The sequence below is a fragment of the Protopterus annectens genome, chromosome 1.part1 (genome assembly GCF_019279795.1).
Source record: "Protopterus annectens isolate FY-2018-M chromosome 1.part1, PAN1.0, whole genome shotgun sequence".
Classification (NCBI taxonomy): domain Eukaryota; kingdom Metazoa; phylum Chordata; order Ceratodontiformes; family Protopteridae; genus Protopterus; species Protopterus annectens.
In genome coordinates this window covers 445,056,649-445,080,135 of record NC_056726.1, presented here as the reverse complement: position 1 = coordinate 445,080,135, position 23,487 = coordinate 445,056,649, and the positions used below count along the sequence as shown (strand labels likewise).

Below are 23,487 nucleotides of genomic sequence, written 5' to 3'. Positions count from 1 at the left end.
AGAAGAAATGAAGGCCTCATAGTCAGTTACCTAAACTTGCTGGGGAGTAGATCTGAAGTATTACTCATCTAGGCCCAAATCTGTGAAGAGCACTTAACAAGATATTTGTTTTCTTTCTGGAGGAGAAACCTCCACAGATAAGGCAGGGGAATTGGGGGATAGGCTGGGGCCAACTTTCTACAAAGCTATTAAGAATTCCTCAGCAAACTGTCTGCATTCAAAGCCCCTAGTGCAAAAGTCCTTAGCAACTGTAACCTGGACACCAGTGTGGTTGATATTTGGCCTATTTCAATACCTGCTGTAATGGTGAGGACTGGGGTAAGTCAGAAAATTTCTTGGGAGAAATCCCTGAAAAAGTGCATATGCAGGTGACTGGGTTGCTGGATCTAATGCTGAAGAAGTAGAAGGATTTCCTGGAAGGACTGAAAAAAGAAGTTATGTCTTACCATATCTTTCCATCTGTATTGTTGATCCTCGTTCAGTCATTACGCATGGGTATCGGTTCAGACCTCGGAACTGAGCCAGCCATTTTCCAAGCTTGCGTCAGCTTCAAACTCTCGAGCTAAACTCTTACCCACAATCCCCCTCAACCTGTTACCTCACATTGAGTTTGCAAGTAAAAGAAGGTAGAGGCTACCTCTGGTTAAATAACCTAAGAGAACCAGATGGCGAGATCCACTAGAAACCACAGGAGGGGGAAGGAGGGAGGGTCGTAATGACTGAACGAGGATCAACAATACAGATGGAACGTTATGGAAAGACATAACTTCTTTATCTGATACTGTTAATCCTCGTTTATTCCTTACGCATGGGACAGAGTCCCCAGCTACCTCTATACCTGGGAGGCTCTCATGGAAGGACATTCCTGAGCACCATAGAACCGACAGATGCACTTCCTCTGGAGGCCAAATTAAATTTGTAATGATTGATGAAGGTATGAGGCGTAGCCCAAATTGCAGCTGCACAGATGTCATGCAAGGAAGCTCTGGCATGGAAGGCAGCAGAAGTTGCCACCAACCTTGTTGAATGAGCTTTCATGGTAGTAGGCAACAAGATATTGCGTTGTGTATAAATGAAGGTCACACAGTCCTCCATCCATCTAGCTAATGTGACCTTAGCAAGAGCAGATCCTAATCTAGGTCCAGAAAAAGCCAAAAATAACTGGTCAGATTTACGAAAGGGCCTAGTCCTGTTTAAGTAAAAACGGATTTGCCTGTGGTTATCTAGGGTATGTAGGCAATACTCTCCTCTGTTTGAATGATTGGGAAAGAAAACTGGCAATTCAATGGCTTGATTAATGGACATTTCAGAGATCACTTTAGGCAGAAATGATGGATTAATTCTCAGAGACACTCTATCTCTATGAAAAATCAAGTATGGACTCTTGATACATAAAGCTTGAAGCTCAGAAATACGTCTGGCAGAAGTGATGGTGACCAAAAACAAGGTTTTCCATGACAAATACTTGAGGTCGCAAGAACAGGCTGGTTCGAAAGGTAGCATTGTCAGAGCTTGTAGAACTAATGATAAATCCCATGGCTGAATAGGTTCTCTAAAGGGTGGCTTCAGATGATTCACACCTTTTATGAAGGTCTTGCACAATTTGTGGGACATAAGAGAGGAATCTTGGACACCCTCATGAAAATTAGAAATTGCAGCCAAATGAACTCTAATGGTAGAGGCCGACAGACCCGATTGAAAAAGGTCAGCCAGATAGTCTAGTATTATTAACACTGGTGCTGAGAAGGGATCTACTTGTTTATCTTTCATCCAACATGTAAATCTTTTCACTTGCTTAGATAAGTAATTCTAGTGGAAGACGTATGAGATGCAATGAGAATATCACATACTGGTAAAGAAAGATCCTTCTGCCTGGCAATCAAGGGAATTGGAGTAGCCAAGTTGTGAGCTTCAGACTGTTCAAGTTGGGATGAATCAGGTTCTGTGGATGTGAGATCAACTCCAGGGTTGGATGGAGAATCCATGGTCGATCTAGTAGGTGAGGCCACAGGAAGGGGAACCAAATCTGTTGAGGCTAATATGGTGCTATGAGGATCACCTTGCTCTTCAACTGACGGGCTTTCTTCAGAAACTGGGGAATGAGGGGAAAGGGTGGGAATGCGTAAAGAAGACCCAAAGGCCAATCGTAGACTAGAGCATTCCTGGGTGACTGTCATGGAGGGGGAATCAGGGCGAAGTAGTTGCTGCATTTGTAGTTGGTCGGGGATGCAAAGAGGTCGCAGCAAGGACAGCCCCAGCGGTGGAAGATCTCCGGAGCTATCAAGGGATTCAGGGACCACTCGTGAGGTTGAAGAATGCACCTGCTGCGTCTGTCTGCTATCACGCTGGATCTCCCGGGAATGTGCGTTGCTAGAAGAAAACGGTTGGTAGCCATCGCCCACTGCCATATCCTCATGACCTCTCGACAAAGGGAGTAGGATTTGGTTCCACCTTGCTTGTTGATGTACCAGACCACTGCCATGTTGTCTGATTGAATTGCAATTGTCCCAGATGGCAGCAGGGGATGGAATGCTTGCAACACCAGAAGCACCGCCCTCAGCTCTAGAACATTTATATGTAGATGGGCCTCTAGTTCGGACCAAGTGCCTTGGACTGTCTGTCCCTGACACAGCCCCCTCTACCCCATCAGGGAGCCGTCCGTGGTCACTGTGGCCTTGGGTTGCTGGGGGGAGAAGAGCAAGACCATTGTGACAGATTGTGTGTCATCCACCAATTTAAATCCTGTTTGCACCTGTGGGTTACTCGAATCATGGCTGAAAGAGGATGCTGAAAAGGATACCATTGGGTGAGCAGTAGCCATTGTAGAAGCCTCATGTGAAAACTGGCCAGGGGAACAATGGGGATGGAGGCTGCCATGGAACCCAACAGCTGTTGAACCGGGTGAGCCATGGATTTCTCCCTTGAAAGGATTGGAATGAGTTGTTGCTTTATCCTTAAAATTATGTGCTCTGGAATAGCAGCTCTGCAGTTCTTTGTGTCCAAGATAACCCCTACGAATTCTGTCGACTGAGATGGGGTGAGATTGGATTTTTGCCAGTTTATGGTTATACCTAGCCTTTGAGCAGTGAGGAGAGAGTATGTCAGGGCTTCTTCCAGTAGATGTCTGGTGGGGGTGGAAATGAGCCAGTCGTATAGGTATGGAAACACCTGGAATCCTTGAAGTTGCAAGTGAGCTGTGACAACTGCCATGCACTTTGTGAACACTCTGGGGGCTGTAGAGAGTCCAAAGGGCAGTGCTCTGAACTGGTAGTGACTTGCTCCCGCACAGAAGCGCAGAAATCTTCTTGATGGCCTTGTCCACTTTTATGTGGTAATACGCATCTTGAAGATCGATCGAGCACATCCAATTGTCTTTTTCCAAAAGCGGGAGGATAGACTATATTGTGACCATCCGGAATTTTTGTACTCTCACAAACTTGTTCAATACACTGAGATCCAAAATTGGTCTCCAGTCCCTGGTTTTCTATGGCACCAAAAATAGTCTTGAGTAGAATCAGGACCCTATCTGGTCTGGAGGGACTATTTGGATGACTCTCTTTCTTAGCAGCTTTTCTATCTCTAGTGCTGCTTCTTCCCTTTGACTGGGTGGAACGTTGGGAAGGTTTTTTGAAGGGATGGGACAAAGATCGAAGGGGATATGATAAACTCTGGTTATAATCCTTTGTACCCAAGAATCGGTGGTGATGGTTAGCCAGGCAGAAGGGTACAAGGAGAAACGTCCCCCAACCACCTCCAGAGGAAAGGAGTTGGGCCGCTCTTCAGGAGCGCTGGTAGGATTGACCAGGGAAAAAATCCCTGGAACCCTGGTTACGCGGACCCCCCCAGCCCCGAAAGGAGCGTCTTCCCTGTGAGTTTCACCCTCTGCCTCTAGGGGAGAACTCGGCCTGTGTGTCATGGAAAGGACCCTGAGATTTCTTGAACAATATCTTCCCACTCTTTTGGTTTCGGGAGAAAGCACGTTGAGGGGAAGAATAACGGACACCTACAGCAGAAAGGGTCTTACCATCCTGTTCACATCTGGCCAGTGTGCTTTTAACTTTGGGCCCAAACAACGAGGAGGCCTCAATGGAAGCATTAAGAAAGGAAGCCTTAAAGGGTTCTGCAAAATTGCACAAGCGCATCCAGGCGTGTTGTCTCAAGACCGCAGCTGAACCCCACTGCTCTAGCTGCTCCTTCTGATGCGTGAGATATCAGTCGCATAGAGGAGTTAGATATCGATTCAATGGTGGCCAGCTGAGAGGCCACTTTGTCACGGACATCATCAGACACGGCACCAGCCAAGGTTTCATAGAGCTCAGAAATCAGATCCCTTTGAAGCCTGGTAAAGTGTGCCATATAATTCAGGGACCTGATAGTAAAGGTCACTGATGCAAAGGTGCACTTCCCTATCCTGTCCAGGGCCCGGGACTCTTTGTTAGATGGATGGACAGTCTGGCTTTCTTCTTCTGCCAGATCCTTTTTTGTTGCTGCCACCACCACCAAAGCATCCACAGGAAGACCTTTTGACCAATGGGGATCTGTAGCTGGAGGGGACAAAATCTTATCTGGCCTCCGGGGAATAGCTTTGACGGTATCAGAAGCCTTCCAAGCATGCTGCACAATAAGCCGGACAAGTTCATCGGCAGGTGGAGTAACCCAGGAGGTAGGGGGCCAGGCGCGAAAGGCCTACAGGAACACAGATTACTCAGAGGTCGGATTAGAGGACTGCCAGTCACCTCTCTGTTTCAGGATTTCAAGGATATCACCAAAAGATACCTCAGAGGGTGACCGGGGGATCCTTCCCCCTCATCAAAATCTGTGTCTTCAGTGAGGGACTCCTCTGTGGAGTCCATGTGCTTCCTCTTACACAAACTTTTTCGGCAGACCTCCTCAGCAGGAGAAGCTGGAGAAGACAGCGGAAAAGGGGATTCCTGTGGGAATATGTCCTGAGGCTCTTGCACCCAGTGTCCGCTAGGTGTGACTTGTGAAACCAGTGTACCACAGGAGGGCGGAGGGATAGACAGTCCAGTATCGCCAGCAGCAGCAACAGCCTTCTCCATCAGTTGGAAGGCTGGTCCACCTGAAGAGGAGTGAATGTCTAGGACAGGGGTCACCCCTCCCCTAAGTGGCTCAGCCTGCCGACCCGGAGTCCCTGGATGGCGGTGGAGCAGCAAACTATGCATGTACTATGCATGTCACAACTGACATCCTGGGTCATAGCAAAACTTTCCTGCCATGAAGGCAACTGCGGTTCCTTAGTGAGATCCATAAAGGGAACCACAGAAGGGGAAGACTGTGCTATATCCATGGACTTCAAAGGCAATGAAGGAGGAGAATAAGAAGGAGTCTTTGGAGATGGGTGATCACCTCCCAAGGAAGGATAGTTCCTGAGGGGTGGGATACCTCTGGCCAAGAGCACCTGATCCACAGGACGCAACACAACGTGTTCGGAAAGGCTTCTAGTGGACCTCACGGAGACTGAGGGAGAAACAGGCCTGTCCACAGAAGAGGCACACTCGGTGCCCATCTCATCAGTCCACACCGAGAACAACGGTGCCGAGAGATTGGTGCTGAGGTCATGCTCTGCACCGACACAGGGATCTGTGCTGAAGTGGTTGTCGGTACCGAAGCTGGAACCGACAAAACTGGAGTCAACAATAAAGGCGTCGGTTCCGAGGACGATGTCGGAACCAACGTGGTCAAGGTCTGCGCCAACTGAATGGTCGGTGCCGATACAGTGGTAATAGTCTGAACCGAGGAGCCCCTCAGTGCCGATATAGTGAAGGATGCAGGGGAAGACGGAGCAGAGATCACTAATGGAGCTGAAGGCCTCGGTGCCGAAGGTCTAGGCACCGAAATCATTGGGGCTGACTGAGTGAGCTCCAGAGCCGAAACTTTAGCCTTTTTAGGTTTTGGTTGGCGGAAGTCCCCAGCCGGGGACGAGGGCAAAGATTTAGCCTAGGTAGGAACATCCAACATTTTCTTATGGGCTCTAGGAGGGGTTGAGGCCTCCGACCCACAAATAGCCTCTGAAAAGGGAGATTTAAGAAGTCCCTTCAGCAACAGCTTGTTTTTCCTTTCCAACAAAGTTCTATTTGAAAGGTTTTCACAGATAGTACAGGGCGGGTCAACAGACAAGTGGGACGCCCCCAAACAATAAACACACAAAGTGTGTTCATCAGAAGTAGGTAGTTTGTGTCCACAATCAGAACACCACTTAAAACCCAGACTACCTTTCTTATCTACCATGATAGCAAATTAATTAACAGAAAGGGGTACCAGCAATGGTACAAAAGAATACCTGAAGGTATGAGAAAAAAGGGAAGGATTACCAACGATGGTAAAGGGAGAATACCTCGTGGTAAAAAGGTGAAGAAAAACCTGAAGAAAATAGGTACGCTAGACGCGATAGGGTAAGAGAGAATGAAATAGAAACTTTCCTGACAGAAAAGTAATATGAATGACTACTAGACAACAAATAACTGTACTTAGCTCAAGAGAAGCAGCTTGACACGACCAAATGGCAATGTGGCAAACGAAATCTGAGGTAACAGGGAGAGGGGAATTGTGGGTAAGAGTTTAGCTTGAGAGTTTGAAGCTGACGCGAGCTTGGAAAATGGTCGGAACCGATACCCATGCGTAAGGAATGAACAAGGATTAACAATATCAGATCACCAAATATGAGTGCCTGAACACTGACATTTGACTGTGGCACAATAATTCTTCATAGCATTTGCCAAAACCCAAATACTGGCTCTTCACTCTACTTCCCAAAGAGGATGAGACAGGCAGGTATGAAGTCAAAGAAGGGTTCTGGGCTGCGGCAGACAAATCTGAGCCTCAGTAAGACCAAGCTTGCATCTGCAGACCTCTGAGGCTGAGGCAGCCACTACTGGCTACTTCCCTTAAGTTTTCCTATGATCTTCAATCTTTCTAATCTTGTTGACTTTTATATGAGTCTCACTGGAGAATATCAGGAAGGTCGATTGTTCACTCATAAGAAAGATGTCCCAGCTAAGGTTATCAGGTGACAATGGTCCACAAAAGATTTTAAATTCATTAAAAGTTTTACAGTACTTACAATTCAGTATGACATGCAACTAACCAAACAAAAAAAATGCACTGACAAAGAAAATCTTAACGAAGAATTTGTCTCCCAGACCTATCTGCTGTTGAGCTTTATAAAAAATAAATAACATAATGCCAAAAATAAAATCCAAAGAAATTCAATCACAACACTAAAGGGGAAAAAAAGGCAAGGACAAGTGAGTTTATAATCATGTGGGAATTCTCGGCCTGGCACCTGGAGCATTTGCCTAATGCAATGCACAAGAAATGCAACTGTAATTTCCAACAGGAAAACTGAACCAAAACCTTTTTGCAGGTTATGCTACTGGTTGCAAGCACATTTTGAAAAGAATCCTACATGGAGTGATAACCAGATGTTGGGAAGGAGATGTGAGGAAAACTGTAATAAACTTAAAAATGTTACTACTCTTTCAAATGATACTGCACAAGAGGTGAAACAGTTATACTAAAACTGTATCAATTTTACCAAACAAATGTAAATAACTCTTTAAAACGTTTTACTGTACCTGCCTGTTTCACTGCACTTGGCTTTCAGTAAACTCTATGTAAAAGAAAATGCATATGATGGTATACAACCATATTTACCATTGCAAAAATGCCTTACACTTAAAAAGGATGCAACATTTCCCTTCACAATGCGTTCCTTGTTGCAAGGTTGGTGTTTTTTAGAGATGCTGAGCTAAGCAAAAGTTATTTCAATTATTTGGACTATAGCTGGATAACTCTTGTTTTTCCTTCTTGCAACAGTGATCCACAGAAAGAACATCACAGATGTTTCACTTCATCTAAAGATGGCAGACCTAACATTTGCCCATTCAGTTAATTTTTTGTCACAAACTAAACAGCAAAAAAAAAATTGTTATGTTTTACTACAGCATTACAACTTCTTACTTAGGCATATGAATGTCTTAAGCAGAATGGTATACTGGCACTTTTATACCAAAAAGAAAATACATTAAGCTGTACTTTTTTTTTTTTAAACAGACGTTATTTTTCATCATAAAAAGTTAAATACTGTAATGGTTCTCAAGTAAACAATAATTTGAAAAGCCCAATTTCTTACCAATGCTGTCAATACTGCTGTCTCTGCATACTAGCAATCTTTTTCTCCTTGGCTTCTTCCCCTTTTCTGCAAAACCTTCAGACTCGAGAGGCCATTCTACTTTTAACCAAAGAGAAACACTAAAACCTTCAGACATGTGTGGCCAGCAGTTCTGTCCTAACAGAGGCAGCTGGATTGGTGCAACGTGCCATGATGACAGATGGTGATTAGTGGTACCATCACTGTCCATTTCTTTCATTATGGGTGGAAGTCTGGCCCTCTTCAGAATACTAGAAGTCCTGCTGCTAGCTACAGTACCGAGCTTTTGAACAGATGGAAGGGTACCTGAACTGATGCTCAGCACCAGAGGAAAGCTGAGGTGTTGAAGCGGAGCAATATCTCTGTTTGCCTCTGCAATATTTAGGATCCCCTTTAAAAGTATTTCCTATGAAAATAGAAAGATAACCACTGTAACCATAAACATAAGTGTATCAAAGTCTAATACATTCATAAAGCAATACTGCTTGAAGGCCAAGACAACATTCTGAAATGCAGAATATGTATGAGGAAAAATATAAATTTCCTTCATCATTTACAGTACTAGTTAACTTTTTAAGACTAAAATTTTAAAGACTGAAACACAGACCACTGCTGACTTTAGACACATTACAGAGCTTGCACTGTTGACACAGATGGGATACAGACCTGTCCATAGCCTAGGCATCCTGAGTTTGATTAGTGGCTTGGGCACGTGACATCACAGGCAGGAGAGGATGGACAAGTCTATCTTCAAGGAGAAGGAGGGTGGAAGTAGAATGAATGTTGGCCACATAAATTCAAGGAGGGATTAGCTCTACAGTGTGTGTCCTTGAGATGTGCTCTGGCTCACCATGCCACCACTTGGCGGTGGCTTCATTAGTATGTGGGAAGAAGCACACCTTCATGTGGGGATGGCACAGTGGGTTCCCGCAGTGATGTAGATAGTTAATCTCCACATCGAGGGGTGGGTTATATTCACAGAAATGCCCTCATTTGCCTGGATGCCTGGATATTGGCTTCAATAGGTGGCTCTCACTCCAGTACAGTAGTGGGCACATCCATTGTACAGGGGAAGAAATTAGTTTAGTCTGATGGGGGGTGGTTTAATGATCAGCAGGCATGACGGCAAAAAGATACAGAAAAAAAAGAAGTTATGTACTCACCATAACGTTCCATGTTTGTTGTCCATCTCGCCCTTCATTCTTACTGGTTGGGTCTGGAGCTGATCCTTGGCTCCGACTCGGCCGCATACTATAGCTCAAAGTCTTTCACTTGGCTCGTGGATGAATACCTATCCCATCATGCAGTGTGTGATTCCCCAGATCTTGTTTGCTGCTAACCATAGCCATATGTGTACACTAGTCCTATAATAAAGGATATTTATCAAGAAAGAAAGTCAGAGAATCTCCTTGTCCAAGGAGGAAATTCCTCTAGATTCTCCAGAAGCCTTAGGCTGGGGGAAGGTGGGAGGGATCGCAAGAATGAAGGGCGAGGTGGACAACAAACAAGGAACATTATGGTGAGTACATAACTTCTTTATGTTATGTTGTCCTATCTCGCCTTCATTCTTACTGGTTGGGACAGCGTCGCTAGCACCATACTTCTGGGGTGGCTCATGGGAGTACACTTTTCAGCATACTGGAACCAAAGGAAGCTCTGTCCCAGGAGGCCAAATTCATTTTGTAATGAGTGATAAAGGTATGGGATCTTGCCCACGTAGCAGGGGCACAAATGCTGTCCATTGATAGTCTAGCTAGGTTAGGGGATGACGTTGCCACGGCCCAAGTACATTGACCCTTGATTTTGAATGGTAGTTGTCTGTTATTTGAACTATAAATAAAGCTCAGACAATTTAAGAGCCAGTTAGAGAGCAAGACTTTAGAAACTGGCATTCCTTTTTTGACTTCTGAAAAAGAAACAACTGATGAGACTTCTTGAAATCTTTGGTTCTATGTAAACAGAAGCGAAGTTGTCTATACACATCTAACTGGTGTAGCTTGCATTCTGCCTTGTTGCCATGATTAGGGAAAAACACTGGCAGCTCAATAGATTGATTTAAGCTATTTTGTGAACACACCTTAGGTAAAAAGGATGTGTTTGTTCAGAGAGATACTCTATACTTATGGAAGATGAAATAAGGAGGTCTGATTGATAAAACTTGCAATTCTGAAACTCTTCTTGCAGAGGTAATAGCAACTAATAAAATCGTTTTCCAAGACAGAAATTTGAGGTCACAAGTTAATGAGGGTTCAAAGGGGGGTATGGTCAGATACGTTAGAACAAAATTCAAGTCCCATGGTGAGAGTGGTTCTTTAATGGGAGGTCTTAACAAGCAGGTACCTTTTAAGAACACTTTACATATCTGTGTGACATCAAGTTCAAAGTTCCGTCACCTATAAGAAAATTTGAGATTGCAGCTAATTGTACCTTAACAGTAGCTGCCTCTGAACCTTGTTGAAAAAGCTCTGATAGGAACTCAAGAATAGAAGTGATGGAAGCAGAAAAAGGATTGATGCTTTTACTCTGTACCCAGTATGAGAATCTTTTCCATTTACTAGAATATAGTTTCCTGTTTAACTACTAGCATAAAATTGTGAAGCCTGACTAAGTTAGGAACTGGAGCAGCCATGCTATCAAACTGAGGGATGGAGAGAGGGGTGGAGTGTTCCCGACATACGAGTCAGGTCTGGAACTGGGTCCAGAGTCCACGGTTCCTCCTGAAGGTGAGGTCAGAGGAAGGGAAACCAAATCTGACGAGGCCAGTATGGAGCGATGAGAATTATCCTGCTTCCCGGCGAGTAGGCTTTCTGAATAACTTTGGGTATTAGGGGAAATGGGGGGAAATGCATAAAGTAGTCCCGAGGGCCAATCGTGGACAAGTGCATCCCTTGCTGACTCCCATGGAGGAGGGATAAGGGCAAAGTAGCTGCTGCATTTGGCATTCATGGGAGTGGTAAAGAGGTCGGAGCAAGGCTGGCCCCATTTTCAGAATATCCTTTCCGCTATCTCTTTCTTTAGGGATCACTTGTGAAGCAGCAAAATTGCTCTGCTCAGCATGTCCGCTATCACAATGGACTTCCTCAGGAGGTGCATTGTTATCAGAAAGTGTTGGGAAGAGATTGCCCATTGCCATACTCTGAGAGCCTCTTGGCAAAGGGGGGTAAGACTTGGCTCCTCCTTGCTTGTTTATGTACCAAACCAGTGACATATTGTCTGACTGAATTGCAATTGTTCCTAGTGGAAGAGAGTCCTGAAGTGCTTGCAATACCAAGAGCACTGCTTTCATCTCCAGAACACTGATGTGCTAATGGGTCTTGTGTTCCTGCCATGTGCCGTGGACCATCCTCCCCAGATAATGCCCCCCACCCTATCTGGGAGGCGTCCGTGGTCACTGTTGCCAGAGGTTGTTGTGGGATAAAGGGTCAACCTAACGTGATGTGACTGGAAAGGAGCCACCATCTTAGATCCTTCCTGAATGACTCTAATTCTGATCTGGTGAGACATGGGAAGTTCTTGTAAGGACCGATGAGAAAAAAGGAGCCACTGAAGAATTCTCAGGTGCATCTTGCCTAACGGAACTAGGGTCATCATTGTTGGCATTGTTCCTAGGACTTTCAGGACTGTTTTCACTGCTACTTTTGTCTTTGGCAGGAGATCGGTAATCTGTTCTCTGAGTACAAAAACTCTTTCTGCGGGTAACTTTGCCATCATAGAAACGGTGTCTAATTCTGCTCCTAAGAAGGTAATATGCTGACATGGCAACAAGGCAGATTTTCCTGAATTTATGGTTATCCCTAAATGAGAACAAATTTGTACGGTTTGATCTCTTGACTGCTGTAGTAGATGCTTGGTGGTGGCAGTCAGGAGCCAGTCATCTAGATATGGAAACACCTGAATTCCCAGCCACCTCAAGTGAGCCGTAACTACTGCCATGCATTTGGTGAAAACTCTGGGGGCTGTAGTGAGACCAAAGGGCAGAGCTCGGAATTGGTAATAAATGTTTCCCAGCCGGAAGCGTAAGTGACTCCTTGATGATCTGTCCATTTTTATGTGGCAGCATGCATCTTGGAGGTCTATTGAGCACATGCAATCATCTTTCCCTAAAAAGGGAAGAAATGACTGTAGTGTCACCATCCGGAACTTGGACTTCTTTATGGATTCGTTTAGTTTGCTGAGATCCAATATGGGTTTCCAGTCCCCTGTTCTTTTTGGCACTAAAAAGAATCTTGAGTAAGTTCCGAATCCTATTTGGTCTGTGGGGACTTCTTGGATGACTCTTTTGTCTAGCAACCTTTGAATCTCTATAGCTGCTTGTTCCCTTTGACTGGGTGGAACGTCCGGGATCCTTCTGATCTGTGGGACAGGAAGGCAAAAGGGAATGGAGTAACCTCTGGATATTATACTTTGTACCCACTTGCCTCTTGTGATATCTTGCCAAGCATTTGGGTACAAAGATAACCGGGCCCGGACTGCCTCCAGAGTAGGACAGACATGCCTCCTTTCAGAAGCACTGGAAGGGTCGGCCATGAAAGGAATCACGGTCACCCTGGTTTTGTGGACCCCCTCTGACTCGTGGACAATGTCTACTATTATTGCCTTCCCCTCTGCCCCTGGGGAAGGATTCACCTCATGCATCCTGAAAAACTCCCTGAGATTTTGTGAACCACATTTTCCCACCCTTCTTGACCCTTAGGATAGAGTCTGGAAGGTATGGAAAAAAGTACTTCAACGGCGGAGAGAGTTTTTCCTTCCTGCTCGCATCTGGTGAGTGAGTCTTTGACTTTTGGTCCAAAGAGTGAGGAACCATCGAAAGGGGCGTTGACAAAGGTAGACTTGAAAGGTTCTGCAAAGTTACACAAGCGCATCCAAGAGTGTCTCCTTAGGGAAACTCCTGAACCCGCTGCCCTGCTAACTCCATCCGCTGCATAGGAGATCAGTCTCATGGAGGAGTTAACTAAGGAATTTAAGGTAGATAGCTGAGAGGTCACTTTGTCTGAAATCCAACCTTATAGGGTATCTCCTAACTCCTTCAGGGCATCTCTTTGTAGCCTAGTGAAATGCGTAAGGCAGTTCAGCGATCTAAGGGTAAAAGTCATTGACAAGAAAATACACTTCCCATATCTGTCTATCGTTCAAGACTCCTTGTTCGGTGGATGGACAGATGAGGACGTTTCAGAGAGTTCCTTCTTGGTGGCTGCTGCCACTACCATAGCATCTACGGGGATGCCTTTAGTAAGAAAGTCTTTGTCTGATGAAGCTATTATAAATTTATTTGGCCTGTGAGGGACTGGTTCCATTGTGTCTGGTGACTCCCATGCCTTTTGACTAACCAATTCCATTAGTTCATCAAAAGGTGGATACACCCAGGAGGCTGAAGTCTGAGATCCAAAGGCCTTCAGGTACACCGACTCCTCATCAGAAGGGTTGATGGGCTTCCAGCTGCCTTCTCTGCTTCAGGATTTCTAAGATATCTGCAAAAGAGATATCTTCAGAAGGCGACCATGGAGACCCTGCTGACTCCTCGACGTCAGTGTCTGAGGTAAATGACTCGCCTGGTGAGTCCAGATGCTTTCTCTTGCATGTTCTCTTCTGAGGAGCCTCCTCAGAAGGGTATTCTGGAGAGGTCTTGGGAGAATGTGATTCGCCCAATGGGGCTCGCTGAGGCCCTGAACCTCTGCTGTCCTGAGGAAGGGGTGATGCAGAGACAGAAGCCAGTGCCTTGGGGGGAAGACTACCAGTACCCTTGTGTAGAGCTGCAGGCAAGGACAGCACACTCCTCTCCAGCTAGAAAGCAGGTCCCCCAGCTCCGAGGATGCCCCCAGTTCTGAAGAAGTAGAAGGAATCCTCGGCTCCAAAGAGACCAGCTCCTAGCCCAATGTAGGAGCTGAGCTCACCTGCGCAGAAGCCCAGAGAGGTAAGCTCGGAACCAAAGAGACTCGGGTCCACGTGACCCCCCCCCTGGAACGGACCGAAGAGCTTTGGCTCCTAGACACCCCGGAAGGCACCAAGGGTGTCGGAGCAGACAACGGTTCCAAAATCTCCTAGACGGGTCTCGGGACTGAAGAATCTACAGCAAATGGTACATGGCATTCCGGCTCCAAAGATTCAGCTTGGTTCAGAGGAGGAATCGATGTGGATGAAAGACTCTTCGTTGGCTCGGGAACTGGTTGGGGTGGAGTCGAAAATAATTTAGCAGTGCTGGTAACTTCAGTAGTCTGCACATCACCCTATCCACATCATCATCTGATAGGCTTCTAGAGGACCTGGAGGAAAGGGTAGGAGAGCAAGATCTCCCCAATATGGGAGATCTTATGGTAGGGGAGACCGGTAATTCAGTGGACCGTCTCTGAAAGCTAGTCTCTCTCGGCTCCGAAAGCTGTGGAACCGAAGGGCTTGACTTGCCCAATTCCAAGATCTCTCTCGGTTCTGAACTCTGTGGAGCCAAGCAGACTGATTTTTCTGAAGAAATTTTTGATATTTTCTCTGGTGGTTCTGAATGACCAGATGAGGGAGAAAAAGAAGGTCTCTTATAAAGTTTGTCACTTTTTGAGGAAGGAGACTTAGGCTTAGAGGAGGAACTCTGACTTTCCAAATCTTCAGAGAATGGAGTTTTCTGTAGCCCTCTGACTATTAATTTATTAATTCTCTCTTGTAGTATCCATGAACTGAAAGAATGACAGAAGGTACATGACTCCTGAAGGTGAATGGCCCCTAAGCAATAAACACAAATGGTATCGCCATCGGTTAGAGACATTTTTTGTGAACATTTTTGACACTTTTTAAAGCTAGACGGCATTGGTTCCTTCTCTCTACTTTACTTAGACATTATGAGATGGAAGCACTGACTACAAAAACACTACAAATTGAAATAACACACGTAATATGATCCAAGCTCAAACAGCACTCTATAAAATGCACACTCACAGCACATCTAGTTAAACATATAAAATTAGACAGGAAAGTTTAGTTCTGTCCTCTAACTTAAACAGGGGCTAGGCCCTCTAACTTAAATGGGTCTAGCACGGCTACTAAAGAGAGAAAATTTTAGTTAAAGGAAAGATTAGCTATGCCCTCTAATTTAAACGGGCACTTGGCCCTCTAACTTAAACGGGCCAAGTATCAGTAATAAGAAAAAACACACACACTAGAAAAAACCCACTAAAATTTTATGATGGGATAGGGAAAAGAATATAGGCCTGCGACTAAAGACGACAGCCAACTAAGCAGCAATCACGGTAATATGTCGGGTAAACAACACACGCAACACCAGAAACAAAAACTATTTATAAAAAACAGTTATAGCTAACTAAAGGACAATAACAGTTAATAAATATGTGAAATACATAAGATTTCCAAAAACTTGGCCACAGCCCAGATGAAGAACCTCCGATCCTGTTAAGCAGCAAACATGATCTGGGGAATTGCACACTGCATGATGGGATAGGTTTTCAGCCACGAGCCAAGCGAAAGACTTCGAGCTATAGTATGTGGCCGAGTTGGAGCCAAGGACCAGCTCTGAAACCAACCAGTAAGAATGAAGGCGAGATACGACAACATAACGTGCATTTATACTACTTCCTGAATCAAGTGCATCATGTCAGATTTCTCTTAATGCATCTCTTATTCCAAGATCTTCCACTATTCTTCTGACACCATACAGCAGCTAAAATACTCACATTTAACAAGATTTTTATATATTTGTCAAAATACTGAATTTGTCTAGTTTACGTAGCTTCCATTATCCACACAATCAATGAAAAATGCAAACGTTTTAATTTTTAAAACTCGGGAAAGCAGCTGAAGTGTACTCACCAATACCATATGCTTTCAAACGACAGGATCTCTGCTACTGTTCAATCACAGGTACGCATGTCCAAATGATTATTTGATGTAAGATGCAAGTACTATTATCAGAATAAGCTCAGCAATCACTTCAACAGCTGTGTTAGTGTCAGGGACTGAAGCAAATGGCTCCAGATGTTAACCCAGACTAAAACAAATGCTATGCTGTTTCAAACAAAGACAAGCAAGTTGAACAGAAATTGAAAAGTACTTGCACCTAATGGCAGCTGTTCTTGAGTCAGTGCAACTTATAGAAAGTAGGTACCTGGCACTAAAATTAAATATTTGAAAAAAAGAAAAAAAAAAAACAAGTAATCTCCGTGGTATCCCCGAAGTCTCAAAACAACCCACTAAAGTGTAGTGGGTTTAAAAACAAAACAGTGTAAGAAACTTCTCTGTGTGGAAGATTTTCAGTCCATATATTTCTAGTTAATCACTGTATATTAATCAGATCAGACAATAGTAACAGAAGTAGCGAACGTAAACTCGTCAAGTCAAAAAGTAATAATAAAAAATATATAATTCTACAGCATTACTAAGTATTCGAAAGTAATCCAAGCAAGGCAGGCAGTCTGTTTCAGTCGAAATCCTTTATTAAGTACACAGACAAGCGATCCAAGTAAAACAAAAATAGAGTAATAATTTCCTCACAAGCTTTCTAAATATATATATGCTTTTATCAGGCATGGGAGTGGTTTATTGTGCTGTAAAACAAAGTGTTATTGGTACACATGATAAATTCACATCCCTTCCCCATCAGTGTGACATTCGAGCTGGTCCTGCCCTACCTAGTAGCTGTCATAATAATATATAGCCCTAATGTACTTTAATGGTACATCTTATTTAACCAAATTATTAAGTCTGTGATTTTATACAAGGCAATATACTACATGGCTGGAAATATATCAACCTTAGTTCATTTTGCGATCAAAAAATATATATAAATATATACATATACATTTTGCATGTAAAAATCAGTTTCTATTTTCATAACCTATTGTTAACAAAGATCGCTTTCGTCCTTCTAGACTTCTTCAGGTCTGTGTACAAGAACCCTCATACATATATTTTTTCACTTTATTCAAAATTATGGTAATAACAATGCTAACTAATTATACAATTATATAGGTTTTTAGGGTTCTTGTACACAGACCTGAAGAAGTCTAGAAGGACAAAAGCGATCTTTGTTAACAATAGGTTATGAAAATAGAAACTGATTTTTACATGCAAAATGTATATGTATATATTTATATATAACTTTTGATCGCAAAATGAACTAAGGTTGATGTATTTCCAGCCATGTAGTATATTGCCTTGTATAAAATCACAGACTTAATAATTTGGTTAAATAAGATGTACCATTAAAGTACATTAGGGCTATATATTACTATGACAGCTACTAGGTAGGGCAGGACCAGCTCGAATGTCACAATGATGGGGGAAGGGATGTGAATTTAACATGTGTACCAATAACACTTTGTTTTACAGCACAATAAACCACTCCCATGCCTGATAAAAAGCATATATATATATTTAGAAAGCTTGTGAGGAAATTATTACTCTATTTTTGTTTTACTTGGATCGCTTGTCTGTGTACTTAATAAAGGATTTTCGACTGGAAACAGACTGCCTGCCTTGCTTGGATTACTTTCGAATACTTAGTAATGCTGTAGAATTATATATTTTCTATTATTACTTTTTGACTTGACGAGTTTACGTTTGCTACTTCTATTACTATTGTCTGATCTGATTAATATACAGTGATTAACTAGAAATATATGGACTGAAAATCTTCCACACAGAGAAAATTTAATATTTGCATACACGATGCTCTTAAATTGTTGGCACTATTAGTGATATGTTGCAATGTAATCAATTATCTTACACTGGAGGCAAGATATGGTCTAGGCAATTTCTTTTTACTTCCAACATTAGAATAAGCACTGAAAGTGACACCTGACATCTCAACAAAAGCATGCACATGCTATAAATAGTACAAAACAAAATAGCAAATTTTATGGCAAGATCAGCAAGAAAAGAGCAGGTGGGCTACCCATTCCCATTAAACAACTTCCAGGCAGTTTGATTTACAAACATCTCAAGTTAGATCAAAGCAAATCATTGCAATTAAAGGTTCTGTACTCACCATAAATAGACATCTGTGTTGTCCATTTTCATTCTTCCTCAACAAATAGGTTATGGATCTGATCCTCGGATGCATACTTCAGACTTTGGAACCAACTCTCAAGTTCCTCCCTCTACCCATAATGAGTTAGCCTATTCTCAATACCTCAGAGTGAGTTTGTTGCCATAAAACCCAAACAGTTAGATAGACAGGGACAGCTCAAAGAATAGGGCTCAAACCCAGAACTATAAGTTCCAGTAAGATACAACAGGTTCCTTCAGAATTTATAGGAAGGGGGATGGATGGGAAGGAAGTTGAGAAAGAATGAAAATGGACAATACAAATGCCTAGTTATGGTGAGTACATAACTTTTAAATCTGATGTTGTCCTTTTTCATTCTTCTTCAAATGAGATAGAGTCCCCAGCGATGTTAATCTTGTGCGGCCCTCATGGGAGAATATTCCAGGGAACTGCCAAGCCAAAGCCAGCTCTGCTTCCGGATATCAAATCCAATTTCTAATGAGTAACAAAGATATGAGAACTGAGCCATGTGGCTGCTGCACAGAACTGAGCCATGTGGCTGCTGCACAAATAACATCAACAGGTGTTCTTGACCAAAAAGCAGACGAAGGGACCATGGATCTAATTGAGTGGGCTTGAGGAGGTCTTGGTAGAGAAATGCCTTGTTGCAAATAAGTCCAAGAAATGCAGTCAGCAATCCATTTAGCCAAACTTTGGAAACTGGAAAAAAACAGTCGATTTTATCAGAAAGATACAAACAGTTGGTCTGATTTTCTAATTTGTTTTGTTCTGTGCAGATAAAAATGTTATTGTCTGTGCACATCAAGGAGATATAGCATGTATTATCCTTTGTTTGAAAAATTTGGAAAGAAAACCAGTAAATGAATACATAGGTTAATGTTAGATTTGGAAGCCACTTTGGGTAGAAAAAGAAGGGTTTGTTCTTAAAGTTATCCTGTCTTTATGGAAAATAATGAAGGGAGTATTTGATGAAATAGCCTGCAATGCAGAAATTCTTTTGGCAGAAGTGATAGCTACTAAAAAGTCTGCTTTCCAGGACAGGAATTTTAAATCATTTTTTTTGGTGAAGGTTCAAAAGGTTTTTAAGGCAGACCTTGTAGTACTACACTCAGATCCCAGGAAGGTAAAGGATCCTTTATTGGGGGGGGGGGTCTAAGGAGAAAGTGCCTTTGCTGAAGTCTTTACATAACTTGGAAGAAGCCAAGGAAAAATATTTGTCTCCTATATAAAAATAAGAAATGGCTGCTAATTGCACCGTAATGGTAGAAAAACTGGCTCCTTCTTTGAAAAGAACAGCCAGAAAATCAAGAACAGAAGAGACTGGTACCTTAAAAGGGTAACATTGGGGATAATTTAATATAGCCTACACAGTCTTTTTTACCATGTAGGCATCGTGACACGCTGCTTACACGAAAGTAACCAGGTTTGCGACTCAGGAAACACAGGTGGGTGGTGCGCATGCACGTGCCAACACAGAAGTATTCGTGGCATGCAAATCACCTCATAAGCAGGTGAATTTCATGCAAGTGAGGGAGGTAGAGTGATTCAGCAAGCAGAGAGGCAGTCCTGCTGGCCTGGAGTCGGTGTCCATAGTGTGCACGGAAAAATTCCATGTACAGGATTTTAGACAGACAACAGGAGCTGTAAAAACAAAGGCAGATCAGAAATAGCATAGCACATACAGCTATGAGCAAAACTATCCACTGTGTGTCCAAAAACATAAGTTTGCGCAGCACTCCACAGTGCGCAAACATGCTTTTATGAAAAAAAAAAGAAAGGAAAACGGCATTTAATAGTATGTGACAGAAATGTATTATAGGACTCTGCATGGAGTACCTACAATGGTGGAATAGTGCTGTTGCTAATGAGGTAGGGTTTGGAACAGTGTAGTTTCCAGGTTGTGTGCACGGATCCCTATGCAAATGAGGTGGGTTACTGAACAGCACAAATGGGTATCCATGTCCGTATATCCCTTCCATGTAGGCACAGAACCATGTTGGTGTCCACAGAAGAGGTAGCTGACATCACGAAAGGGCATGTCTGAGGACTTGTAAGCTCCATGAAGCACTGCTGCGCCTGTTTGCTTGGCTGGGCACTGTGCTCAACAGGGGTGTGTGTGTACAATTGCCGCTAAGCTTTCCTTACTTTCAAAGCACATGTTTCTGCATGTTTGCATGGTGAACTACCATACTGAGTGTGACCTATAAGGTGGGTGTGTGTACAGTGACTGCTGAGCTTGGTTACCTTCACTACGCTTCTTTCCACATGTTTGCACTGCTCGCTGCTGTGCTGAGTGTATCTAAAAGCCAATAATATATTAATTACTGATGACCCCTGTTTCACTTAAACTACGGCCATTAAATCTTCTTAATGATATATTTGGCAGGTAGAATGCATCATACATAGCCACACAGCCTGCACCTACAGCAGGAGCACTATAAAGGTTGCAATACACCCTAAAGTCTTATTTCTACCCGATACTCTGCACCAGTGGAGTATAGACTTGGGAATGTTAACTGAAGGAATGCTAGGGGCTGCTGCAGGTCTGCTACACCTGTATGTACTAGATGTTTAGGTCAATGCTGTTGCTGACAACAGGCCTAGACTGAGAAGGAGAAGAGTATTCAGGTGCAGGGTAACCTTCCAGGAGCTACATGAGCTGGAGATTGTAGAGCACTACTGGGTGGACAGGGACATACTACGAGAACTCATGGAGATCTGCCGCCCTCAACTCAGACCCAGAGCCACCAAAGGGGAACCCATTCCAGTGGACACAAAGGTATGTGTAGCTCTTAGGATACCAGCCACCGGTACTTTCCAAAGACCAATTGGGGGTCTTGCAGGCATCAGCATCCCCCTCACCCCTGAGGCGAATGCCAGCAATATGCAACACTTCTACCATGTAACACACTACCCTTAGGTGCTGGGTGCCATAAACTGCACTTATGTATACATCAAGGCACCACCCGGTGAGGAGGGTAGAATCTATGTCAACTGCAAGGGGTATCCCTCCATCAACGGCCAGGTCATGTGCACTGTCCAGGGCATCATCATAAATGTGTGTGCTGGTAGTTAACATGACTCTCATATCTGGCATGCACAACAGCTGTACCAGATGTCTGCTAGGGACGCATCACACACGGCCATCTACTGGGGGATGCTGGCGACAAACTGGAACCATAGAATACTGTGGTCTCTCTCTCTGCATTTAGTGGGGACTACTGTGTTTCACTTCATTGATATTCAGTGTTAAACTCTCAGCCTAGAGGGTTTCTCTGTATTATAAGAGTTAGTCACATATCTTTGAATTTATTACTGCTCAATATCTGAGTTGTTTGGCTTCTGCTACATACCTACAATCAACTGCAATACTAGCTGAGTTATGTACAAACTTGCAGTGTTAAAGATTGTACTGCATTTTATTTTATTTTTCTCTGTATTTAATTGTTTCATTGGTCTGTGTCTCTCTGCAGTTATTTATTTTTCTATTTAATTGTTTCATAGAATACAGTGGCCTCTCTCTGTCTCTGCAGTTAGTTTCCCACCCACCCTCCCTGTTCTTGTTGTGGTATCAATCTTGATGGCTTTGGAATTGCCCACCCCTCTAGTAAATTTGTGTTTGAACACTCCATCTGGGTCTATCTCATTTGCTCACTCAACCAAGTACAGCAAGATCATATTTTGACTTCAGACACTCCTACCACTCCCATCTGTTCAGCTTTTTGCCAACTCTGTTCCAGTCTAATGTCACTAGCTCATTCTACCTAATACAGAGACAACATTTCTGAATGGCAAGCCACTTAGGTCCTTAATTTTGAATTATCTTCTGTGTCTCCTTTCTCCCTCTCCACTTTCCAAAAAAATGTTTTTTCTAAGCTTGTTTCCGGTCTTTCCTGTAAGTGATAAAGCACTAGGTAGTCTATCTAGCAAAAGATTGGTTTCTGGCCCAGAAATTGTAGTTTATTGGCCGTTTGGGCAGTTTTTCCACCTCTTTCAACTTTCTGGTTTAAAAGCCTGCGTTTGTGCTTGTTTCCCACCTTTCCTGTAACTAGTCTAGTCCAGATACAGATTTGCTGTATCCAGGACGGTTTCTAAGCTTCTGAGCCCCCCCCCCCAACCTTTGTGTGTTGGAGGGAAGCCTTCTAGCTTATCAGTGGGAGTGGTAAACACTAGGTAGCCTATCTACCACAAGATCCAGGTACAGATTCTTAGTTTTAGCATTTGAATGTGCTTATTCATGCTCAGTACTTGTTCAGAACTTTTTGTTAGCACTAAATAAGCTACAAATTACTACAACACTCAACCTTCCTCTTTACCTACAGGAAAACAGTTTTTGCACTTACTTTCCTCACTTAGAGAAAAACAGCTCTTCTACTCACTTTCCTCACTTGTCTAGAGGAAAGTAGTTTTTTATTCAGGCATGTCCAAGGGTCAGCCTCCCAGTGTTCTCTCCTGTCTATCTGATGATTCTGGGCATCTAGAGGCAATGTGGCAATTACCTCATGTACAAAGACAACTACCACCTAACACCACAACCTGTGAGAGATGCACTTTTCTAGCCAAACTGGAGGCAAAGCACTCACCAACCAAGACTGAACTTGAGAGTCAAGAGGAGAAGGTAAACACTTGCACCACACCACACTCATCACATAGTCCCACTAAACCTACACCACCAAACTCCACACATAGAAATACAAAAACATTCGCAGAGGCTTTCAATAAAAATCTGCTCCAAAGCAGAAATGCAAGCAACCTCCACCCCCTCCCAACACAACCCAAATAACACATAGCACACAGACTCAGTGTGCCAATAAACCACAGCCCATAAGGCAAACCAACGTACCCAACACACTAGTCATAGGTGACTCTATAGTCAGGCACACTGATGTCTCACTCACCAGGCTAAACAAGGAGAAGGTTACTGTCAGCTGTCTGTCGGGTGCCAGGATCCGCCACATAATCCATGCACTCAGGTCATTCTACAACAAGTACAAATATGACTCTGCCATTGCTCGTGTTGGTGTGAACGACCTGAGACATATCTCCCTGGACTACATATAAAGAGACATGGAAGAGCTCTCCGATCTTGTAGCCCAGGCAGGTATGACCCTAGCCATGAGTAGCATCCTGCCATCACCCAGAATGATACCGCAGTACAAGGACAAAATGATTGAATTCAACAACTAGCTAAGCTTCTGGTGTCATTCTAAGGGGATCCAGTATCTGTCTGCCTGGGACGCCATGGTCGACAGACCATGATGCTTTGCCAGAGATGGCCTGCACCTGTCACCCCTAGGATTCCGGACAC

General features: G+C 43.5%; 1 protein-coding gene across 1 annotated transcript in view; it reads right to left on the bottom strand.

Annotated features, from left to right (window-relative positions):
- The window catches only part of LYST (lysosomal trafficking regulator), a 3,825,950-nt gene that overhangs the window by 2,694,086 nt on the left and 1,108,377 nt on the right, over window positions 1-23,487 (bottom strand). The window contains exon 11 of the mRNA XM_044075805.1: window positions 8,153-8,576. Within this exon, the coding sequence (XP_043931740.1) occupies window positions 8,153-8,576 (424 nt within the window). The remainder of the gene's footprint in view (window positions 1-8,152; window positions 8,577-23,487) is intronic.